Below are 25,422 nucleotides of genomic sequence, written 5' to 3'. Positions count from 1 at the left end.
GCGAGCAGCATGCTCCTGTACTGTATGTCACTATTAGCCGCTGCCTACTCACCAACTCCTGTCATACCACGTGCATAGCCGGCAGTTGGTGGAAAAGGAATAGTACACAGTAGGCCTGGTCACTATCAGCCGCTGCCTACCCACCAACTACCAGCAGGGCACGTGCGTAGGCCACAGTTGGTAGAACAGGAATACTATTCAGCAGGCCACACCTCCTTGGAAACCTACCTTCGGCTATAAATACCACAGATGGTATGATCATCTCATCTTATCATATCTAATCACATTATCATCATATTATATCTGATATCTGCTCTAGCAATCTCTTAATATACATTTATATTTAAAGAGCAATCTAGTCTGATTCTCACGCCGGAGGGTGGTCACAAGGAGGAACCCCCCCCTTCTCAGTGACAAGCTCACGGTGTCTGTTTTGCAGGTTATCAGAAGAACCATCTTTGCCGGGTCTAACCCCTCGTGGGAAACATCTATCTAACCCCCAGGTTACCCGTAATCTGCCCGGGGTCCGGTTAGTGTTTCTTCAGGTATCTATTCGCTTTTTGTTCGGTTTCGATTTCTCGTTTTCATTCGGTTTAGGACGGATATGGGTCAAGGTGGGTAAAGTTAAACTAAGTAAAGGTTAAAATACAAAGAGGTCAAAAACCCCTCAAAAAAATTAATAAAAAAATAATAACTCAAAATATAAATCGAAAACGAAAAAAGTAAAATAACTAAAATGTTTCCCCCATTTTCCTTGTTCAGTAAAAAAAAAACCCGGTTTTGTCTCGGTTCAGGTTCAGTTTTTTCATTTTTTTCGCTCCATTTTGCTTTTTTTCATTTTGGTTAGTTTCGGCATATGTTCGGTTTCGATTTCTCAGTTTCGTGGGTTTTGTTTGAAATAAAATTGGATAAAGCTTGTTTTAGTCCATTCTAACCCATAAACAAAACCTATTCTAACCTATAACCAAAAGTCACTAACATTTTCCAACCCATCTTGACCTTCTTGCAAAATTCTTTTAATCCATTCTGACCCATCTTAATTTTAAAACTTATCCAAATTGACCAAAAACAACCCAAATGGATTTGTTTTGTCACCCTTAAATTTACGCCATTGGACTCAGGGTTCCTTTTCACAAGGTAAAGATACACCTTGGACCAACCTTCCTTACCAAACATGAAGTTCGAATATAAGTTCACTCAAGAAGCTGGTCAATCACAACTATACGAACATACCTTCTTTCCCAGCCTCTGCCTTTACACGACCGTTACAATGATGAGTCGACACGAAGTCAGCCAGTACTGGCTGCGTTCGTTACGATATAGACACCATCGGTAAAATTTGAGCGTTAAACCTCAAAAAATTAATTCGTCAAATTAACATATAAAAACACTAACGTATAAGAAAACAAAATATTTAAGACGATGTTTATTTGGTTGGCAAACCTGGGCAGTGGTACAACCCAAGCGTTGTCGGTCCCGAGCATTGAGGCGGTAACTTGACATGAATTTGATCGGTTTTGATTACGTACATTACAGTACTGGAACTAAAAAACGTAAAATTATAATGGACCAACGACCAATTGGGGGGGGGGGGATCGGTCGGTAAAATTGCGCATTGGTAAAATGGAGCGTTGTCGGCCATGGGCTTTAAATAAGTCGGCGAGTATGCGCAAACTCAGTCGGCTTCTTTCAGGTTTATTATGGTACCGGAAAAAAAATTGACATTTGATTAGTTTCCATTACGTTTATTATGGTAACTAAATTAAAAAAATAAAAAAAACTTCACCGACCAATCTGGTGCCGCCAAGTTGTCCAATAGGCCACTTGCGGCACCAAAGTTCTTAATTATATATAGCATATAATGGAACATCAATCAATCAATCAATCAATCATACCCAGTAAAATCCCACCGACAGCAAAGCTATAGGTAGGGTCTGGGGAGGGTGGGATGTAGGCACACCGTACCTCTATCCAAAGGAATAAAGAGGTGGCTTCCAGAGAGACCCTCGGCTCTAAGTACATGTGTATGAAGCAAAATAAAGGAAATCAAAGTTTAACCGTTATATAAAAACTACTACTAATTATAATAATATTAATAATAAGGTCACAGTTTAACAGCAATATAAAAGCTAATAATAATAATAATAATAATAATAATATATGTAAGGGAAATACCATTATGGTATGTGACCTAAATAAGTTAAGTCTAAGCCCTAAGTTATTCAATTCTCTCTAAAAATCCTTAACTTTAATTCTACTTCTCCACGAATTCCTATCCTCAACCATGTCCTCGGAGAGGTTTAGGTCTATCAAATCATGCCTAATCCTCTCATCCCAAGTCAATTTAGGTCGTCCTCTACCCCTTCTCCCCTCTATAGTAATGTTTTCTACGGATCTAACAGGATTCGTCGTCTGTCTTCTCTTTACATGTCCAAACCATCTCAATCTCCACTCTCTTATCTTGTCTGCTATGTTCGTCACCCCTAATCTCTCGCGAAACACAACGTTTCTTATTCGGTCTAGCCTTGTGTGCCCACACATCCAACGTAGCATTCTCATTTCTGCTACCTCCATCTTCCGCACTTGTGCCTTCTTGATGGCCCAACAATCTGTTCCATATAGCATATAATGGAACATATGAGAAGTTATTTACTCATCTCTCCCATGATATAACGTTCCAACTTGACAATTGATTTAGGCAACAAAACTCCAGCAACATATTTCTAACTGTAGAAGGCAAAGTATATCAATTGAACACAAAGAGGAAGACCATGTACAAGTGTCTAAAAGCCTAATATGTCGATTTTAGTTGTTGATGCATTAATGTTGTACACTATTCCCTTTGAAAAATATAAAGAAAGCATGTTCACATGAGACATAAGTTTTGTTTCTATGCATTCTCCTTTTGTTTAACTAAATCCCCTTAATTCTCCTGTATTCCCAGAAGCTGATATCAGCAGCAGCGACAATTGTAAAACAACCTGATTATGCGACAATAAACATATGCATAAATAACAGTTGTGGAATAAAAAGACTACTGCAAAGTACACACAGAGCATGTTCACTACCTAAACCACATGTATTACATATTTATCTATTTCATTACAATTAACTAATTAAAGGATTATTTTACCCTTAATAAACTAATTAAACAACTATTTACATATATCCCTTTCCAAATAGCATTAATTCTATATCTCCCCAATCTAAACCCAAAACCAGACGATGTTATCACAAACATGTCAAAGCTAATAAATTCAATTGGAGTTGATTTTTTTAATCCTTAACAAATATAAAAAATAAATTTTTAGCATAGTTTATAGTTTGAATATTTCTAACACGATGAGATATAGCTCATTCCAAAACTTTGTAGACATTTATAACGCAAAACCGAAACAATTATTAAAAAAAACAAAGCATACAATGGTCTTAAATTTTGAGTAGATGATCTATTAAGTTTCCATAAGACGCATAAGAAGATCCACCCTCAAGAGTTGTAGCCTTACACTTCTCTTTCATGTCCTTCACCTTCTTTCTCATCTCACCATCACTCATCAGCTTTCCTAATACCCTTTTTGATCTCTTCCGCCGTTGCGGTACGTGTGCTCGTGTCCTGCATCTTAATCTCCGCCGCCAATCCCAGTTCCACTCGGAGCAGAAAAGCATTTATCATTTCTTTTGAGAATAATGGCCATGTTGCCATAGGCACCCCACACCATATACTCTTCAATGTCGAGTTCCATCCACAGTGTGACACAAACCCACCAATTGATGGGTGGGACAACACCGCAGTCTGCAGGGCCCACCCGATGACTTTCCCCACACTCGATGTGCGTTGTAGGAAGCCCTCGGGAAGGACCTCTTCCAAATTTTCATATGGTTTCAGATACTCCATCGTTCCTTTTGGTGGTGGACGACGCAGTGCCCACAGGTTTCTGTGGGCACTCCACCGCCACCTCCTTCACATGCTTCTCGTTAAGTGTTCCCACGGTTCCAAAGCATAAGAACACAACTGAGCTCTCCGGTTGCTCGTTTAGCCACCTCATAATTATCTCCTCCTCGTCCTCGTCCTTCTTCTTCTCTAAGTTTAGTATCGGCCCAACCGGAAACACCTTTCCGTAGCTCTTCATCAAATTAAGGGACTCTAATCCATAGCTTTCCAGTTCATGAAATGTATTTAGTATTATACCATCCGACTCACGGTGTCTTTTCACCATATCGAGACACACTGACCCACTTTCCCTATCGAACACTACAATGGGTAAGACCTTAACCGGGACAGGGTTGACTAAACCCCGAACGGTCAACGATCCATCCGAGTTTTCCAACCGCATTAAACCATCATAGCCCTCATTCTCTCGTTTGTCCAGAAGGTAAAACATGAGCCCAAGCATCGCTGCGGACGTTGCGAAATGTGTTGTCGTATTTTAGTTGAAAAGATGAGGCCGGGGAGTTGTGTTATAATGATTGTTGCCGAAAGGCGTTGATCGCGGTGGAGGAGAAGCTTTGCGAGGTCTACGGTTTTAGGCAGGTCAAGAAGTTTGGTAGACGGGATGAAAACAAGCTCTGAGGTGGTCATTGTATTTTGTTTTTGTGTTTGGAGTGCACCAATTTTGTTTGTTATATGCATGTATTTGTAGAGGAGATAAGAGTCAGAATATCATATGCATGCACTTGTGGTGGGTATTAATTAGTTGACAGTCGCATGCACTGGTGGGCATTAGTTGTTTGACTTCTTGTATAGCTTTGAACTCATCGGAGCCTAACACGAAAAAATACTGGATATCGGTTAAGGACCGATATCTCAGATATCGGTTATCGAAGTGAGATATCGATCGGTAATTTTGATATCATGTAAAATTCATATATACATATAGTAATATAACACTAATAATTCAGTATAGTCTCACCTTTTGCAACTTGCAAGACACTAACAATCATAGCAAGTAACAATTGATCATCATAGCAAGTAAGAATTGATTAAGACTTAAAAAACTAAGATTAAACACTAAAAGTTGATAATTAAGACTTAAAACATTGATGTCAGAAATATCAGTGATATATCAATTAAATATCTGTCAAATATCGGTTAGTATCACTGATGTTATCGATACCGATATTCTAACCAATACTAACTGATATTATCGATAACCGATATATCACTGGTATTATAGTATATCGGTGATATATAGGCGATATCGACTGCATAATTCGAAGCTTCATAAAAGTTTAATACGTGTTCAAAATTAAGTTTAAGAAGTGAAATATATATTTAGAAAGTAGTGGCTTTGATATGGAACAATTTAGAACACAATCTATTCACACGTTAAGTATCAACGGGGCAACGTCATTAATTTATTCGATTTTCAGCCCTCACAATCGCCTTCTAAATCATCAATAAACGTTCATCTTATTTTAGAAAAAAAAAACTTAGTAGCAAACTCAAAACCCAAACATTTATTAAAAACACACAAGGATCGATTAAGTTTCCAACAGACGCATAAGAAGATCCACCCTTAACAACTGCAGCTCCACACTTCTCTTTCATGTCCTTCACCTTCTTTCTCATCTCGACATCACTCATCAGCTTCCTAATCCCCTCTTCAACCTCTTTCGCCGTCACAATTCATGTACTCGTGTCCCGCATCTTAATCTCCGCCGCCAATCCCAGTTCCACCCCTAGTAGAAAAGCATTCACCTGTTCTTTCAAGTAAACAGGCCATGTTGCCATCGGCACCCCGCACCATATACTCTCCAACGTCGAGTTCCATCCACAGTGTGACACAAACCCACCAACCGATGGGTGGGACAACACTGACATTTGTGGGGCCCACCCGATGACTTTCCCCACACTCGATGTGCTGTCAAGGAAGCCCTCTGGAAGGACCCCTTCCAAGTTTTCATATGGTTTCGGATACTCCATCTTTCCTTCTGGTGGTGGACGACGCAGTGCCCACAGAAACCTGTGGGCACTCCGCTCAATGCCCACCGCCATCTCCTTCACTTGCTTCTCGTTAAGCGTTCCCATTGTTCCAAAGCATAAGAACACAACCGAGCCCTCCGGTTGCTCGTTTAGCCACCTCATAATTATCTCCTCGTCCTTGTCCTTGTCCTCGTCATCGTCCTTGTCCTTCTTCTTCACTAAGTTTAGTATCGGCCCAACCTGAAACACCGGTGGGCCGATGCTGCTGTGAAGGGACTCCAATCCATAGCTCTCAAGATCATGAAATGTATTCACTATTACCCCATTCGACTCGGGGTACTTTTTCGCAAGGTCGAGATACATTTTTGCCCAACCTTCCTTACGAAACGCTATATCGGGTAAGACCTTAACCGGAACAGGTTTGACCAACCCCGGAACAGTCAACGGTCCATCCGAGTTTTCCAACCGCATTAAACCATCATAGCCCTCAATTTGTAGTTTGTCCAGAAGGTAAACATGACCCCAAGCATGGCTGCGGGTGATGACACATAAGTGTATGTTGCCACACCAAATTCCTTGGCAACATCAATTATATCAATGCAATGCATTTCAGCAACAAAACCAGCAAGTCGAATGGAGTCAGACTCGGCTATGATGCCGCGGACAATGTCTCAAATACGATGTATATGGTGTTGGAGGATGTCCCATGTGAAGGTTCGGGGCGTGATGAGAGCCATAGTGGCGTCATCGCACGGTATGTGGGCGAAGCGGAGACGTGGATCGGTAGATGACATGTTGTAATCTGATCCGAGAGCCGTTGATCGCGCTGGAGTAGAACCTTTGCAAGCTCTATGAAGTGAGGCAGGTGTGGACCTTGGGGAGATGGGATGAAAACAAGCTCTGAGGTGGTCATTGTAATGAATTCTCGGGCTTGAACCACTAGGCATGTTCTTATTTGTATGTATGTGTATTTGTAGAGTGAGTTAATGTGGCTTTGATCAATGTTAAAATCAGAATGGACATGCAAAGGCATTAATGGATTAGTTGACTTGTTGAAAATGAAAACGAAACAAGTGTGATATTAATTTGTAGAATTAATGGGTATAAGTGGGTTTTGTATTTTTGTTTATATAAAGAGAAAATCCCTAAAATAGTCGTTCTTTCGTAACTGATTTTCGTCAACTGTCGACGGAATATCGTTGATCTGTAAAATGTCGATGCATGTTTACGTATTAATGGCTCCGATGGAATTCATTAAAGAACTGTTGGATCCGATGGAAATTTTAAAGGATCCGACGGAACTTGAGAGGTGGGAGATGAAAACTTCCGTCGGAAATTTTAATGGATCCACTAAAAATTCTGTTAGATCCGACTTTTTTTTTAACGAATTCTTTCGGATTCATTAATACATTGACATGTGACGAGATTTACAGGTTAACGAATTCTTTAATGAATTTCTTCGAATCCATTAAAAATTTTATCGGATGACGGTTTTAGAGTGACTATTTTAAGTATTTTTCAAAACCATTACTAGAGTTAAAAAGAAACGATAAAAATAAATATTTTGAGTATTTTCTTTCATATAAATCCATTTATGTTTTAATGAAACAATTAAGCTCCCCTTTTACACCAAAACAAACTCCCATCACTTTTCATTTTGTTTGAAGATACAGTTTTTCTGTTATACTTAGTTTTTATCAAGGTTGTAAAAGTCGTTAGGCGGATCCTATGCGTCTGACTGGAGAGTTGGGTGTACTCGGAATATTCGGAGAGTACTCGGACATGATAAATATAAAGAAAAATAATTTTTGGATATTATATATATGTCAAATATCATAAGTTTACTAATATTTATAACAAAATAGACGAATAACAATATAAATAAGAGAAATACATTTTTAAATAATAAATTATTATAAAAATTGCTAATCATTAATTGAAAAAATGATATTTGTTCTTTAATATTATAGAAATACGAATTATCTTTTATTTAAAATCGGCGCAAATTCACCGACTAGATGCGAATCTGACTTAGGTTGACCACCTTTGATCGATTTTTAGTAACTATGCGGAGTTAAAGAAACTCTCCTCGACGACATACCTTATAGCGAATACTCGGGGAGTATACGGCCTTGTAAACATTCTTTTACAACATTGGTTTTTATATTATACTTGAACGCAAATAATTAACCATGTTACATGTGACATAAGTAATTAATAAAGTATAGCTTAGTTTGAACTCTCCACAACAATATAATACATACGTGTTTTAATTTAAGTTAGAAATGAAATATCAATTCTAAAAGTAGGGACTTTGATATCAAACAATTTAGAAGACGGTTGATCACTCGATCGCTTCACACAAATGTCTTCGGTTCAACTTTGTTAACTTTCCGATTTAGTTTTAGTTGGTTGTTTGATGTTGTCATTGTTTCCTTTCTTTTTTCTGGAATATTTCGGCTTCTTGTGGCTTGCAAGTTATTCCTCGTTTTTTTTTCTTTTTCATGATATTGACATTTTATTAAAAAAAAGGTTAAAAAAATAAAGTCTATCTCCATAAGACATGTTCAGAGATATTGCATACGCAAGCTAAGTTCAATAACTACTCAAGAGGTTTCAACTTTGGAAACCCTAGGTAGTTTTAACTTATGAATGGTGTTTCGAAAACTAATAAAAGAACGAACTATAAAAACAAATATTGATACTCAGATGAATAAGCAACAACGAATGGATCAACTCCCAGGAACTCAAACCGTAAGAAGATTGGATTAAGGGGTGAAAGTGGTCAAATTGAGCATAATTTTGCAACCATAGACCGTTGAAAGATCTTATGTGAACCCATTTTGACCTGAACCCATTATGACTGAACGCCCAACTCGACACATGTCTTGTCAAGCATATTTAAATCTTGCTGCATGTGTTATGAGAAAGATTATGAGAAGTGAGCACCTCTATGGCTAGCCCGAGAAAACCAATGAATTGGCGTGGACCGACTTACCTTCAATCGGTGCGGTCCTAAGTTCTAGGTATCCTAGCAAATCGGTTTTGGGATGATTCGTGCCAAACCCGAAGGTAGCCCCCCCCCCCCCCCCCCCCCCCCCCCCCCCCGGCACCCCACCAAAAAAAAAAGCCATTGACCCAAAAATAGTTGTAAAAATACCAACTTTTATTAGGACTTAGGAGTGTTCGGATGCGAATTCATATGACAGGAACCTATCAAACTCAGTTTTGGTCCCAAGCTGATTCGAGCCAACGATGCTGATTATTACAGTATAAACTCGATAAATTAATACTCGATTATTTAATAAACTCTCTAAGATAATATTTTTTGCCAGTCCTGACTCGGGGATAGGGTGCTAAATTAATAATTCGCTAAAATTATAAGATAATACATTTTTGATAATTTCTTTAGACCCCATATAAAATATAAATTAATAATTCCTTATATATAGCATATTACATGAATGATTTATGAAAGTTTCTTGAAAAATGACTCAATTGTCTTTTGTTTTTTGTTGAAATCAATTTCCCCTTGAATCTCGTCTCTAATTTTCCTTAGCATGGTAAGAACTTCTGGTGTTGTTTTCTCATAGCTCAACAAGAAATTGTTCAATGTGATTGCCGCTTTAATAGCTTCGTTTCGCGAAAGGGGCTCCATTGTAGAACTTTCATCATCTTCTTCATCGATATCATCTTTATTAATTCCAATAACGCTTTCAATAATTTCTTCATCAGTCAACAACTGTGCAACTATATTTTTTTCTGGGTGAGTCAGAACATTCTACTATAAATTAATGAAATATTAATTAATATATAAATTGATAATTATTAATTTATCGATTAATTAATAACTCTTTTAATTAATAAATTTTGGTGGTCCCAAGTGTATTATTTTATAGAGTTTCTACTGTACTCCAGTGACATTTAATAACCTTAATACTAGGGGTGGCAAATGTGACCCATGAGTTGAATGAGTTGTAATAAAATATATATAATGAGTCAGAATAGGTCAAGCTAAAAAAAAGAAAATGATTGAAACATGTCAAAACGGGTTGACGTTTCTTGGGTTTTTTTATGAAACGAGAAAAACGGAGGAACTTTTTATTTTTTTTTACCTTTTTAGTTTTTGATTTATATTTTGAGTTATAATTTTTAATTATTTTTTTTGAATATTTTAGTGAGGGGTTTCTGAAATCTCAACCTATTTTGACCCATTTTAAAAATCCCTCATTAAAAAATTCAGAAAAAAATTATAACTCGAAATATAAATCAAAAACTAAAAAAATAAAAAAAGAGTTAATGGCCATTTTCGTCCCTGAGGTTTGCTACTTTCGTCACTTCAGTCCAAAATTTGTATTTTTGTCAATTTAGTCCTCATAGTTTTAAATATTAGCCAATTACATCCTATCCGTCTAACGCCATCCAGCTATGCCGTTAGTTTAAGGGTATTTTTGTCTTTCTCCTTTTTATTTTGAGTTATTGGTCATTTTCGTCCCTGTGGTTTGATACTTTTGCCAATTCAGTCCAAAGTTTGAAATTTTGTCAATTTAAGTCAGTTTTTTTCTATAACCCTAGAGAGCATTATCCAAGCCCAAAACAAGTCTGCATTTACTCTGTCGACAGCAGTAATCATACTCCCTCCTCTCGTATTTAGTTTTTAGACGGTTCCTAAACTCTCCCCCATGGTGGAATTCAATGGTAAAGTGGTCAAAGCAATTCCGTGAAACCGAATTGTACGGAAAAAACTAAAAATCGTTTCTTTGATTAATGCATAATATTTAGGGTTTAGAGATTAACATATCATAACGAAAATCTGGGTCGTAATCAACTATTATACATTAATCAACAAAACAATTTTTAGTTTTTTGTGTATAATTCGATTTCAGGGAATTACCTTGACCACTTTACTATTGAATTCCACCATGGAAAAGATTTTAGGAAATGTCTAGAAACTAAATATAAGGGGGGGTGATTACTGTTGTCAACAGAGTAAATGCATACCAGTATTTGAGGTTGCTCGATGGTTTTGGGCTTGAATTATGCTCTTTAGGGTTATAAACAAAAAACATAAAAAATAAAAAAAAACTGAATTAAACCGAACATTAAATTGACAAATTTTCAAACTTTGGACTGAATTGGCAAAGATATCAAACCACAGGGACTAAAATGACCATTAACTCAAAATTAAAATGAGAAAGACAAAAATACCCTTAAACTAACGGCATAGCTGGATGCCGTTAGACGGATGGGACATAATTGGCTAAAATTTAAAACTATGAGGACTAAATTGACAAAATTAAAAATTTTGGACTGAAGTGGCGAAAGTAGCAAACCATAGGGACGAAAATGGCCATTAACTCATAAAAAAAACTAAAAAGTTTCCTTTGTTTTTCTCGTTTCATTAAAAAAAATCAAGAAATGTCAACCCGTTTTGACCCGTTTCAATCATTTTCGTTTTTTAGCTTGACCCATTCTGAACCATTATATATATTTTATTACAACTCATTCAACCCATGGGTCACATTTGCCACCCCTACTTAATACAATCTTAATAATAAAATTACATATTTAAGAGGGTATTTATTTGAATAATTAGAAGTATGACAAAAAACGAGAGGGGTTTGATTCATATCATTTATCAAAATTAGTTAACAAAAAAGGTTTTGTTCTTTTATTTTTGCATTACGGGATGATTAGATCCTTTTGTTCAATATTTATATAATTTGTTATTACAGGATGATTCACACGGTACTTAAACCACGCATACTTTCTCATAATTACGAATGCAAATCACACCGATGTCATTGTTTATTGTTTTCAAATATCACGCATCCGATGCCCACATTTGTCTGTTGTACATTCAGCATCTAGAGTTGTACAAACATTAACTACAATATACTTCGAAAACGAAATCCAACCACTTAAACGGCTTTTAGTTGCCGTCACAAAAACCAACTCATTTAAGACTGCTTTTATATAAGAGAAAGCATATCACCATTTCCTTAAACCGATCTCGAACATGAACTCGGACACCCTGTTGACAACCGGAAACCAAGAAACCAAAGCAACTGAAAATGGAGAAACCAACAATGAGAAAACGATCGCGGTAGAAGTCGAACGTAAAACGGGTATTTCGTTTCCACTTGAGCTAAGCGATGGAAAGGAGTTGAAAGCTGTTGGTGTACGGAAGAAAAACTTGCTCGGGTTTTCAATCAAAATCTATAGCTTTGGTAGTTGACTGTTTGCATTGTATGGTAGTCGGATGCATTTGCTGGGTTGTTTTGAACAACCCAAAAAATGCATCCGAGTATCTGACTACCAATCTTGTATGGACCACTTCTTATAACGTGTTTTTGGCAGGGATATATGCCGATAACGAAATATTGATGCACGTTTTGAAGTCAAAGATGGTGAAAGCCGAAGCGAAGGCTACAAAAGATATGTATAGTATTGTGATTGATTATCCAGTGGGGATCACAGTGAAGATAGTGATTGTGTTCCCAAATCTTACTACAAGCATGGTGAGGAACAACTTTAATGAAACCGTAGGAGCAGCGGTTAAGAAGCTTGGCGGTGAAAAAAGTGACCTCACGAAGAGGTAACTAACCAACCATGATTTCCATCAAGTGTGGTCGGTATCGCCAACTAGCTGAGCTAAAATCAAGCCTATAGCCACGTTAGGTGGCTCGCCTAGGATTTGCCCAGTTAGGGGAGGCTCGTTAAGGTTCACCAAGCTGCTCGGACTATTATGGCACAAACCAAGCAGCTTGGTGAACCTTAATGAGCCAAGCCTAACTGGGCAAAGCCTAGGTGAGCCACCTAACGTGGCTCAAAGGTTTTACTCTACGACTACATACATCAAGCTCAATTGAGCCAAGCCAGGATATTCTTAACTATATGTCTGTATGAACCAAACCAAGGTTATCCTTTTGGCTCGCTCGAAGCTCGCTCGATAAAAGTTCAAAAAGCTCGAGGCTCGAAGCTCGGGCTCGTGGCTCGCTCGATAAAAGTTCAAAAAATCTGAGCTTATTTGGATCATTTTTGTAACCCAAGGCAGCTAGGCTCGAGTCAGGGCTCGGCTTGTTGGCTCGATCTTAAGCTCGTTTAACTTCAAAATCGAGCTAGAGCCTAGCTAAGTCGCCTCATTTAATTTCGAGCCCGAGCTCGAAACCACCCTGGCTCGACTCATGAACAGCCCTTGCTGAGCCAAGATGATATCAAGCTAACTCTTGTTTTTGGTTATGAAGGATTATGGGGGAAACAAAAGATGGCATCAAGCTAACTCTTGGTTCTGAAATTGAGATCACATGCCTACCGGGATACGTTCTAGAAACAAAAGGTATGTTTTGCATTTTATTTCAAATGGTCAATCGGGTCAAATATTGTTTCAGTCCACATAACTTAAAACTGAACAGTAAATGCGTACGGGTTAACTGAACTGCCCCACTTATGCTTTGACCCGTTACCCAAAATAATAGCAAGTCTATTATGTATATGTAGGTGTAGAACATTTTGATTAGAATGTGTTTTTTATGGTGCAGTGCATGGCAAGGTGGTAAACAAATTTGAAAGTGAACTGCTCTGCAGGGCCTGTGTCTATTTGTATCTGGGAGACGACCCGTTAGACAAGGACGCCAAAGAAAAATTTGGGATGTCCCTGCTTTCACTTATCTAAACGTTACTCTAAGCAGTTTTCAACATTATTGCAAAAATGCGTTTATGAGATTGTTGCGGTATTTTCATAATGCAAAACAATATCAAACAAAAAGACTTAATAGATACATATAGTGTGCGAGTTTGTGTATATATGTGTTGCTCAAGAAACTGATAACAGTGGTTCATAACTATAAAAGAGAGGCTATTAGTTGATCTAATTATACCAGGCGTATTTGGTGGATCAGATCATAGCTAAGCATAACATTCTCACTGATCAACTTGAATAATATGGTTATATGTAACATGGAGATTCTTTTGCAAATATTCTAAAGAATCCTAAACAGCAAATCAATGTAATAAGCAGCAGGCAGCAGCAACATTAATATTGCAGATCAAGTGAGAAACCTGGAATATTAACGGAAGCTGTTAATAACCTTCTGTGGGTCCAACTGCCCACTGAAATAACTTGAGGAAACTATCGACAGCTCTTGACAACCTTTCCATTCTTCACACGGTTTTAAGTTGATTGGGTTTTCAACAGCTGCAGCATCAAGGCATAACATGGTTTTATAGTCTTCATCACCCAAATCAGGAATCGATTTCGCCTTTTTGTCCCAAGGATTCCACAAAACTGCAATTAGCACATGACAGTTAAAATAGTTAATACTTAATAAACAATATATGTTGAAAAAATCAATTTCAAAAGTGAAGATAGGAAAAGATACCTGCATCCACCATGCCTTCTTTGCGTAAGACAATTGTTCTCTTCTTCTCATGGTCAATTATGGCAATCTTCGTAGGTGTACTTAGATACACACGGTCAATCTAATAAAGATTAACTATCAGAGCTTTATATACAGAATGTAATACATTTGGAGGTTAAATAAAACCATATCTTACCTCACCATCGAAAGTTATGGCATCTGCCTGCTCTGTGTACCTTTCTCTCTTGGACAGATTATCAAAATAGTCCAGTGTCTCTAAGCCCTCAACGCGCACTTCACTGCAAAATTATATTTCCAATCTTTTAGAAAAAAACACATAAATCACATTAACAATAACATGAGTGATAAGTCTAATAATGTATAGCAGCTATGATAGATGTGATTACTTTTTGATAAGCAAACTACAACAATAATAATAATAATAATAATAATAATAATAATAATAATAATAATAATAATAATAATTACAAGATGAAGTAGGCAAACCTGACATCAGATACAGAAAAATAATTACGCAGCGCAATGGTAAATGAGAAGGCCTTGTTATCTAAATTTCTCACACGAGGGATTAAAGTAAGCTTGCCATGACTGACACAAATGCGGAGCCGCAACTCAAATCTGCAGTGGCTCCATATCGTGTTCAAAAGTTAAAAACAAATTGAACAATTATTTCATAGTTGAGTTGATGTGCAAACGACAAAGTACCTGTATGGCCATGTTTTCAGATCCTCTTCTGTTGATTTCAATATAAGATCTGCACTTGATTGATTGTTAGCTGGAGGCAAAGGAGAAGGATCGTCGTCTAACGACCATAACCTGTTCCTGGCAAATCCATGTTGCTCCAGTGAACCGAAATTTGCAAACTGTAATATGCACATATGACAGTTAATAAGTGGATTATCGAGATAAAGAAAGCAATGAAAGAAGGTTGTTTAAATCAAACCTGTGGAAAACAAATGGGTATGCCACCTCTTACAGGTTTAGGCGGTTTCCAAACTGCCTGCATACATAGCAAGTCCCCATGTCAATATAATGTGGTATATAACAATCTTGCATAGAAGCGAGCAAAACAATAAGCTGTGGGGAACTGTAACTGTATCTTTCAACCATTTGTAACAAAAAAGTGCAGCAGCTTTACCTTGTTGCTCATAAAAAGTATTTCTTCTCTACGTTCATTCTTCCACGATATAACCTGAGCCCCATACAAGAGCACCTAAAATGTATACAAACAAAAATACATTAAATCAAATTGTAAGAATCCTAACAAACAGTTGTTTTAGCAAATATGCAACAAAAACAAGTAAATTAAAAAGGTAAGCAAATGCAGCATCAAATATTAAAAAACCCATGCCCTAGATTAACTGTTATAGTAATAATAACATTAAAGTCCAGTCTTATGACAATTGTTCGGATATAAACATGCCATCTGGTGAATAAGACTTTGTGACTCTTGTAGTCAAAAGTTCAACCCCACTTCCAGCATAAAAATCTTGCTGCCATTAACAGGGCTATGAAGAGACATGCCATTGAGCCCGAATTTCCATTGCCGTATAAAAGAAAAGATTAATGAAAGCATAAATTGATGATGATAAAAACGGAATGACCGATTCCATCTTTGTAACAAAGTAGTGTTATACTCGGGCGACGATAAACACAAACTTCGTCGGTCCTGGGCGTTGAGGCGGTAAGTCGATGCATATTTATTCGGTCGGTTTCGGTTAAGTTCGTTATAATACTGGAACTAAAAACCAAAAATAAAACAAAAACGTATAAAATTTGAGGAGGATCAACTGAGCGGCGTCAGTCGGTAACACCCGGGCGTTGGGAAGATCCGAGCATTGCCGATCCCGGAAGTTGAAGCGGTGAGTCTACGTAAATTCGGCTGATTTCCATCACATTGGTTATGGTACCGAAGTTAAAACAAAACGCAGTCGGTCTACGCGAATTCGTTCGGTTTCTGTTATGGAACTAAAAAAACAAACAAAATCCAAGGACTACTATGGTCCCGGCCCAATAGCAGCACCAAAGTTTATAATTATTATATATAAATATAAAAATTACATGTTCAGCATTGGCCCCCAATACTAGCAACCAGAAATGAAATTGACAATTATGATGAATATGTGAAAGAAGTGTGCCCTAAGAGCATGAATCAACGATGATTTTCGTTGATCTAATTAAAATGATTAACAAACATAATATGTTGAGATTGGAAGAGACCTCGACGGTTGATCCGGTAGGCTCATGTAATATGATTTTAGGCGATCGATCGCCTTCCTTGATGCTGCTGCTGTTATTGCTCGCCATAGATTAGATAGATGATATGATGATTCTTCAGACTAAATTAATAATAATAATAATAATCCAGAGAGCATTACGAAAGAAAAAGCGTGAAAACAGAAATAGAAAGAATCAATCACCTCTTCTTTCTTTCTTTCTTTATTTCTTTTTTTCTTATTATTTCCTTTCAATTTCTTCCATCCAATACCATTTACACAAATACAAAAGTTAAGTTACTAAATAAATTTACTTATTCTTGTCCCACTATTAGAGTGGAAGGGCCACCCCTTGGGTACTATCCATGCACCGGCCAATCATACATCGTTATTTTTTTTATATCCTTAAGTACCCATAAACCTGAAAATTACTGGAAACACCTATCCATAAATACCCTAAAACTTTTTTTGTTTTTTGTTAAAATTTAAAAATAAATAAAGCAATTAAAGGTAATTAAAATTAAAACTTCATTAAAATTAAAAAGGAAAAATGGTTTTTATTGGTTCCAACTTTTTCATTTTTGCCGGCGTTGGTCCCAACTTTCATTTTGGCTGGCAACGGTCCCAACTTCAACATTCGTTGCTTCCACCAGTCCGCGACTGACGGAGCACTAACTCCGTTATGTTTTTGCTTACGTGTCAATCTGAGTTGTTAAAAACATATTACGTGGCAGCCACCGTGGATTATTGGTTTATTACGTGGCAGCCACCAGAACCCTAACTCTTCAACGCTCACTCAAAACCACCGGATCCGTCCTCTCCGTCTTCGCTTCCGACGAACCCCTCGCTGTCGCCGACCAAACTCCCGCCGTCCTCCTCCCCACCCCTTCCTCCACCTCCACCAAACCCCCTTCATTCCACCGCCACCAACCCCCACCACCACCGCCGGCGCCGTCGACCCGGTCTCCATCTGTTGCTAGCTCAAAACCCAGATCGGTTCCGGCAGCCGCCGTTAACCTCCATCAATGAACCTGTTTTAAATTAATGAACCTGTTTTAAATCGAATCTGATTTGAAGAGGAATTGGATGCGTACCGGTAAGACCAAGGAAGAATTTGGTGATGATGGTGCCGGTGATGGCGAATCCAACGAGGAACGGCCAGTTCCGGTTGAACTCTCGCTTGAAGAATACGGGCCATGGATCGAACTTCGTCATTCTCTCTTTCTCTATGTGTTGTGTGGCGACTCAGTGGTGTTTGTGTGTGAAGGGGGTTTGGTGGAGGTGGAGGAAGGGGTGGGAGGAGGACGGCGGGAGTTTGGTCGGCGACAGCGAGGGGTTCGCCGGAAGCGAAGACGGAGAGGGTGGATCCGGTGGTTTTGAGTGAGCATTGAAGAGTTAGGATTCTGGTGGCTGCCACGTAATAAACCAATAATCCACGGTGGCTGCCACGTAATATGTTTTTGACAACTCAGATTGACACGTAAGCAAAAACATAACGGAGTTAGTGCTCCGTTAGTCGCGGACTGGTGGAAGCAACGAATGTTGAAGTTGGGACTGTTGCCAGCCAAAATGAAAGTTGGGACCAGCGCCGGCAAAAATGAAAAAGTTGGGACCAATAAAAACCATTTTTCCTAAACCAATAATCCACGGTGGCTGCCTTAATATGTTTTTGATAACTCGGATTGACACGTAAGCAAAAACATAACGGAGTTAGTGCTCCGTCAGTCGCGGACTGGTGGAAGCAACGAATGTTGAAGTTGGGACCGTTGCTAGCCAAAATGAAAGTTGGGGCCAGCGCCGGCAAAAATGAAAAAGTTTGGACCAATAAAAACCATTTTTCCAATTAAAAATTTTACATAATTGAAAACTGGAAAAATAAAATATGACGATCAAAAACAAAAAAATATTACATAAAAATCGTTGAATGCACCTTGTACAAGTTCGCTACATCGTGGCTTGTCGGCCTACACAAGAACTCATCACCATATATTTTAGTCACGGCGTTGCAGAAAAATTGTAGGCATTCTCGAGAAGTCCTTTCGGACATACATAAATACTCGTCGCCCTCATCAGGAGTATTACTTGTTGCAAGTTGTTTCACGGCGGACGTGACTTTTTGTATTACCGTAAAACTTTTTTTCATCCTCCCGTCATATCCCACTTGAAACCATGGATATTGTGCTTCCACATCACTAACAATTTTTAAGAATAGCTGTTTCGACATACGAAACCGGTAACGGAAAACATCATCATTGTATTTTGGTTCGTCCACAAAATAATCATTCATAAGAACTTCGTTACCTTTTTCACGATCACGTTGAACGATTTTTTTAGAAATGCGCAATGAAGTTGTCGTGTCTTCCTCTTCGGCTTGCTCGATGAGATCTTTGAAAAAGTGTATGCTACTATCATTTGAAAAGAATAGTTATCAGAATCGTTCAGAGGTATGAATATATCGAGATCATCGTTTGAGAAATTTGCCATTAGGGGTTTGAGTGATAGAAATGGTGAAGGTTGAATGAATAAAAATGATGAAATGTGTGAGTGAATAAAAATGGTGAATAGTTAATGGTATTTATATGTAATAATTGATTATTAATGGGTGTTTTAATTTCTTCAAAAATCTCCAACATTCATATAAACACATGGTAAACCTTTGCCACAAATTGTAATTTGGCAAACTATCCACATAGTTAGGGGTGGGTTTGCCATATGGTAAACTACCCATAAACCTTACCCACACTAGTGCCCCTTTCCCTCTTATACATCTATTAAAAACTAACTTTCAACACACTCACATCAAAAATTGATAACTACACGATTATTCACGTCGGCTCGTCGTAGCAACGTGCGGGATCGACAACTTTCGGGTTTTACTAACGACTGGGTTTTACCGACGTTTTTGTTGAGTTTTGGTACTGTCACTAATCAAAACCGACATAATTCACATAAACTCACCGCGTTTTGTTTTGAGTTCCGATAGCGTAACGAAAACCCACCGGATGCCGGTTTTTTTTAGTTATGGTATCGTAACGAACGTGACGAAAACCGACCGAATTTGCGTAGACTCGCCACCTCAACGCTCGAAATTGAAAATGGTTGGTTTTACCCGCACTCGAGTTTTACTGGCCAACACCACCTCCATTGGCTCATCTCAGTTTTTATATATTTTTGTTGTTTTATAACGCACGTAACCGAAACCGACCGAATTCGCATCGACATAGCGCTTCAACGCTTGAGACCGACAACTCTTGAGTTTTACTACCATTCGGGTTTTATCGATCTGCCCGGTGCATCACATCAGGTAAAACAATATTTTGAATTAAAAATAAATAAAAAAGCAAGAATATATGGCAACGGTTTGGTACACCCAACTAGTTCCTAATCTTTGGGTTTGTCACATGTTACTACCACTTTAGTGGATATGTTTTTAGTTTCTTTTCACACTAATTAGTTTTAGCTTTAATCTTGATTTTTTTAATAATTTTTAATGATTAAGTTTTTAAAAAAATCAAAAAACATGGTCTTGTTCAGCTTTTTTTTTAACACAGGGTATAATTTTTATAAAAACAGAGTTTGTTTAAAATATACTTTTTAATATTAAATAAATATTAATCACTACCAAACTTTTTTATTTTTTTAAATAATTTCAAATGAATTATATATTGTTTATTTTACATAAAGAAACCATTTTTTATATTTCTGGTCACTTTTAATAAAAAACAAGAATTATAAATTTTACTTAGAAAAAATGGCAAAAGACGTCCTTTACGTTTGACCTGATTTTCATTAGACGTCCTTTAATGAAAGAAATAGAAAAACGCATAACTCATGTTTCAAATTTGTTTCACGTTACGTCCTTTATCACTAACCCAGTTAAATTTTTTCGTTAAATCTGGCCATGTGCAAAGCAAATGAGGGCATATTTGTAACTTCACATTTTATAAATTATATAGAACAATTACACACTCTTTATCCCCATCTCTTTCTCTCATCTCTATCTCTCCTAGCCACCATGACCTCCACCTGCCACCGTCACTAACACCACCACCATCAAGGCAGCCACAAAACCGGTGTATACTAACATGGTTTGGGCATCACGAAGTTGCTTGTTTGCGACGACAGTAGAGGGTACAAGCCTTCTCGTTTTCCGGCGACCAAAAGAAGCCCTCTTTGTAGCGATTGGTGGTGATTGAAGCATTAGACGATGATTAGAAGTCCAATCGGACTAGCGACAAAATGAATAAAGGGACGATAAGTGTACCAAGACCTCGATTAGTGTTCTGTCGGAAACCCTTATTTCAGATCTTAACGGCGCTGTGGTTGTTGTCCGTCGGAAACCCTAATTTCATACCTAATAAGCTATTCAGAACACTAATTTTAGATATTAAGTGCGATGGTGTTATTATGGTTGTTTGGTGGTGTGGTGTGCAGGTGGTTGCTCCGATTATGTTGAATTGTTGTTGTAGGTTAATTAGGTTTTGTGGTTTGGTGAATTTGGGTTGTCGGGTCAAGTTACAAATCTGGCATTGGTTACTTAAAGTGGATGCGGTGGTGGTGGACATGGTGGAGTGGGTGGCAGGTGAGGACGGCGATGGTGAAGATGTGGTGGTGAACATCCGAAGCCTTTTTTATATTTCGGCTACTTCGTTTTTCCGGTGAGGCGGTATGGCGGAAAATAGAGGACGATGGTGACCGGAAAACCGATCAACATGGTGGTGGAGAATTGATGGACAGCTGGAGGATGATGTGGGGCTTATGGGACCCCTCGCCGGAAAACCGGTTTTGGTGGTGATGGGTTGAATGGTGGTGACTGGTGATGAATCTGGGGAGGGGATGGTGATGATGAAGATAACCCACTTTATATATATTTTATTTTATTAAAAAATAAATGTATTTTTTCAAAAGGTCAAATGTATAGTCTAATTACACAAACAGTCCTTAAAGGGGTAAAATGACCACACTGCCTTCATGTGCAAGGCACATGACCAGATTTAACAAGAAAAATTAACTGGGTTAGTGACAAAGGACGTAACGTGAAACAAATTTGAAACATGAGTTATGCCTTTTGCTATTTCTTTCATTAAAGGACGTCTAATGAAAATCAGGTCAAACGTAAAGGACGTCTTTTGCCATTTTGTCTTTTACTTACTTAATAACAAGTAGTGAAGGTTGAGTTGCTAATGAATGTGAAAAGTTCGATTTGGTTGGATTGGGTAGGTGGAAAAGAAAGAAATTAGTTTTATAATATAGATTGGTTTGGGTTGGTTTGTAGATGGGAATAGTCTAGAAAAAAAATACTTTCATCACTTGTGATTTGCTACGCTATATTATTATACTAGGTTACTGATACGTGCACGACACGAGCGGAAATATAGAAATCGTCAAGTAAACACATATATAATTTCAAACAACAAGTTATTTTTTTAATATATTTTTTAAGACAACAACATGATTTCTAATTGCAATTCATATTCTTACGCAAACAAAGTATTGAAATACAAAAACTTAGAGCATTCTCATCCCATCCCCTATCCCTAAACCAAAAATTACACTAAAGCTTATTACATTTTCTCTCTCTATTTCAAGTAAATAATACTTTTTATACATTTATTATTATCTTTTTTCTTTCCTTCACTCACAACCATTCTCAAAATATATTAAAAAATTATAGGGGATGAACAGTAACTTTTCAAATATACAGAAAAATCACTACTTTTTCTAAAATATAAAAACTCTTCACTCACAGCACCCTGAATCACTCTCTAAATTATAAAAACACCCTTCACATTAAATGAGGGGTTGGATGAGAATGCTCTTACAAAGAATAACTTTACACAGTATAATGTTTACGAAGAAAATTTAAAATTTTAAAATATAAACTTCATAAACTTTGAAAAAAATAATATTAACAGAAAGCAAACAAACTTCACTAATATTAGTTTGGAAAGCAAGTAAATCAAAAAATAAGCATCCAGGAAAGATTCTCGATAAGCATCCAAGAATGGTTCGAGCTACTTTTCTTTCTGGACAGGAACACAGCTGATGACATAAGCATTCACACACCAATCTAACAAGCATAGTGGCTTACTAATTACGAAAACTATTTTTATATTTAATGTGAAAAGTGTTGTACCCTAATAAACTGAAACACGCCGAAAGCGCATTTAAGAACATAACCAAATCGAAACCTTTTTAAAATGGCATGTTTTGATCAAATTCAAATCGCTACGTTTTGAAAATGGCCCATTTTAACCCGAACCAATTGATATCTTCCAAATTGGCCCGTTATGACCCGAACCAAATTGATACGATTTTAAAAAGACCCGTTGAAACCCGAACAAAATCGATACCTTGTTATATTTGATAATGAACCATGTCAAATTGTCATAGAAATTCTTCCCACTTAGTTTATTTAAGACTAGTTTAAGGCCCGTGTACTACACGGTATTTGATGAAAATTTTAGATTTTAACCGTTAAATGAAATGCAGTCAATAAAATAATCATATATTGTTAATACAATTACAATTTATATTAAAATTACATAATTAATATTACACAAATATATTACAAATAAGTAAAAACTTTCTTGTACACTACATTTGTGATTGTATTGGGTCAGTATACATTGTTTATCCAAAGTCAAAATCTTTAGTTAATGTATCCTTGTAACTCTTTAGAATTTTAAATTGATTGATCATGATAATTTGTTGTCATTAATATTCAGTGTATGACAAATTTTTAATTGATGTTATATTTTACAATTAACAATTGTATAATTAAGAAACATAAAAAACAAAAAATTAAAATATAACAAAATTATTTATTTCATTTCATATGAATGTAATTGCCAAGAAAATGACAAAGACATACTAACTTTAAAGTCATGTTTAAATAACAATGATTATTCTGTGGTAGCAGAATATTAGAATATTAAAAATTGAATAAAGTGGAGATAGTGAGTCTTATTTATAATAGCTGAAAGTACTGAATAAGGAATGCTTAAATTTTGAATACTTATCCCATGTTATTAGTTAATATTATGGGAAGTTGTTGGAATATTTAATTAATGGATACACACACACACACACACACACACACACATATATACAGGGTGGAGTTATAATAAGAAGTGAAGTGTGTCTAAAAAGTGTAAGAAGTAATCTGATGCATTAGATTTAGTGATCTGATGGTCTAGATGAAAAATGTGTTTTTTAGGCGGTGTGTTTTTATTTTAATACCTGCTTTATAACACTCCAGGGGTATAATCGTCAATCCAAATTTAAAACACACCATCAAGAACATATCAAGATATATAACAGCGTGTTTTAAATCGAAATAATCAAAATTTAAAAAAAAACAGATTTTAATCAAAATTTAAAGCACAACACCAAAAACGCCAAGAACATCAAGAACAAAAACACACTTTTATTAGTAAAAAAACACACCAGTGTTAAACACACAATAACATGTACATTCAGATTACAAAGAACAACTTTACAAGGCATCTAACCATTTTCCCCCAAACACCCATTAAATACACACACTCCCAACTCTCTTTCAATATTCTTTCAATCAACCAGCCACTATCGCCGTCACTGTTCAACCAGCCACACCTGTCCGAAATTCGGCGGCGCTGGTAACCAGAAAACCACCACATCAAATAACGCAGATATCAACTGACCAGTTTCAAAACATTCAAATATAATAATGAATTTTAATTTGGAATCTAAACACTAAAAAGATATCAATTGATTATTTAGACCAGATTTATAATCAACCAGAATTTTGACCCGCGCGTTGCGGCGGGGTGAAACCATGAGCAAAACCCATATTGACAGAAAACAAACTAACAACTTAAAACCAATATCATGTGCAAAATATCAACATCTGCCTCCATCGCCAGTTAGCGACACAATAACTGGCTAAAACAACCAGCCACATCACCGCCAGCTATAACCATAAGGTCACACATATGCAGCTCCCTTCTCCCTGACATCTGTTAAAGCAAATACATGCAAAATTGCAAAAAGTATAACCTGATCATGAAATTTGAAGCCCCAAGTTAAATTCAAACATTGTGCATATGTATGCTGACTAAAGTAAAATTGTGTTTCTGGTTTAAATAAAAGCAACAACATGCTAAACTTGATCAATCGTTCAAAGCATGTATGCTATGTGCAATCTGAACTTCTAAAGTATGAATAATATGAGTAAAAGTACTTAAACTTAAAGGCCCAAATTAAATTAAAACCTTGGCTAAATGATGTTGGAAAAATAGGTTTTTCAAAAGTACTTCAATATATAAGGATCAACATGAGATTGAGTACCTCTGCAAGAATCCAACAGCATCATTCATGAGATTTTAGTTCCTGTTTCACTCCAAACTTCTTCAATTCAACCCTATTTTATACCACAACATTTTAAACTCTCAGGTCGTCATCCTTGCCTCTTGTAAATTTGACTACAAGAAAACCTGCAATAAAAGAAAAAAAGAATTTTGATACGGAGAAACAAAAGCTTGAGATACCACGATTTCCAATCAAAAAGTTGTTTTAATCATTGTACCAAATATGATCAGAACACCACAAAATTACATTATTTGGCATGTGTTTTTGTAGGTGTTAAATAAAGAAAAAGTCAAACCATTGCATCATCAGATAATGATGCTTAAAGCTGCTGATTTCTCTTATCTAAACTCTGCTGCAATCTGCAAACGACCATTGCAATCTGCAAATCAGATCAAAATAAAAAAAAACAGTCAAAACACTCAACTTGACTTCATTTCTCAAATTAAGAACCGACCAACTAAACATGATTACCTGTCATTTGCAAAAGACCATACAAAAATCAAATCCTTATAAGAATTCAGATCCATTGGACTTTAATATTGCAAATTTT

At 36.8% G+C, this 25,422-nt stretch overlaps 2 protein-coding genes and 2 pseudogenes across 2 annotated transcripts; 1 reads left to right on the top strand and 3 right to left on the bottom strand.

Moving 5' to 3' along the window:
• Positions 1-3,429: 3,429 nt before the first annotated feature.
• LOC143570844 (UDP-glycosyltransferase 71E1 pseudogene) lies at positions 3,430-4,415 on the bottom strand (annotated as a pseudogene).
• A 995-nt stretch (positions 4,416-5,410) lies between these two features.
• Positions 5,411-6,836, bottom strand: LOC143570843 (UDP-glycosyltransferase 71E1 pseudogene; annotated as a pseudogene).
• A 5,106-nt stretch (positions 6,837-11,942) lies between these two features.
• On the top strand, positions 11,943-13,598 carry LOC143570824 (chalcone isomerase-like protein 1). The gene is made up of 4 exons (XM_077056369.1): positions 11,943-12,153; positions 12,284-12,521; positions 13,171-13,262; positions 13,465-13,598. Exons 1-4 carry the CDS (start codon positions 11,943-11,945, stop codon positions 13,596-13,598), a joined length of 675 nt encoding a protein of 224 aa, XP_076912484.1.
• Positions 13,599-13,750: 152 nt separating this feature from the next.
• LOC143570823 (putative glucose-6-phosphate 1-epimerase) lies at positions 13,751-16,611 on the bottom strand. The gene is made up of 8 exons (XM_077056368.1): positions 16,525-16,611; positions 15,443-15,517; positions 15,248-15,304; positions 15,010-15,167; positions 14,791-14,922; positions 14,480-14,582; positions 14,305-14,404; positions 13,751-14,210 (listed from the first exon to the last, which is right to left on the bottom strand). Exons 1-8 carry the CDS (start codon positions 16,609-16,611, stop codon positions 13,993-13,995), a joined length of 930 nt encoding a protein of 309 aa, XP_076912483.1. The 3' UTR covers positions 13,751-13,992.
• Positions 16,612-25,422: the final 8,811 nt, after the last annotated feature.

Source organism: Bidens hawaiensis, unplaced genomic scaffold (genome assembly GCF_021521415.1).
Source record: "Bidens hawaiensis isolate Kalapana, Puna unplaced genomic scaffold, B.hawaiensis_p1.1 tig00025093_1, whole genome shotgun sequence".
Classification (NCBI taxonomy): domain Eukaryota; kingdom Viridiplantae; phylum Streptophyta; class Magnoliopsida; order Asterales; family Asteraceae; genus Bidens; species Bidens hawaiensis.
Note: the sequence above shows the minus strand (reverse complement) of the source record. Positions and strands in the feature narration are given on the sequence as shown.

What these genes read in the sequence shown, in the direction of transcription:
- LOC143570823 (XM_077056368.1), bottom strand. Translation starts at nt 16,611, where the DNA reads ATGGCGAGCAATAACAGCAGCAGCATCAAGGAAGGCGATCGATCGCCT. An exon ending in CTACCGGATCAACCGTCGAG is followed by an intron (nt 15,518 to 16,524) that starts GTCTCTTCCAAT and finishes TATACATTTTAG; the next exon opens with GTGCTCTTGTATGGGGCTCA. An exon ending in AGAAGGCATGGTGGATGCAG is followed by an intron (nt 14,211 to 14,304) that starts GTATCTTTTCCT and finishes TGCTAATTGCAG; the next exon opens with TTTTGTGGAATCCTTGGGAC.
- LOC143570824 (XM_077056369.1), top strand. Translation starts at nt 11,943, where the DNA reads ATGAACTCGGACACCCTGTTGACAACCGGAAACCAAGAAACCAAAGCA. An exon ending in AATCAAAATCTATAGCTTTG is followed by an intron (nt 12,154 to 12,283) that starts GTAGTTGACTGT and finishes TGTTTTTGGCAG; the next exon opens with GGATATATGCCGATAACGAA. An exon ending in AAAAGTGACCTCACGAAGAG is followed by an intron (nt 12,522 to 13,170) that starts GTAACTAACCAA and finishes TTGGTTATGAAG; the next exon opens with GATTATGGGGGAAACAAAAG.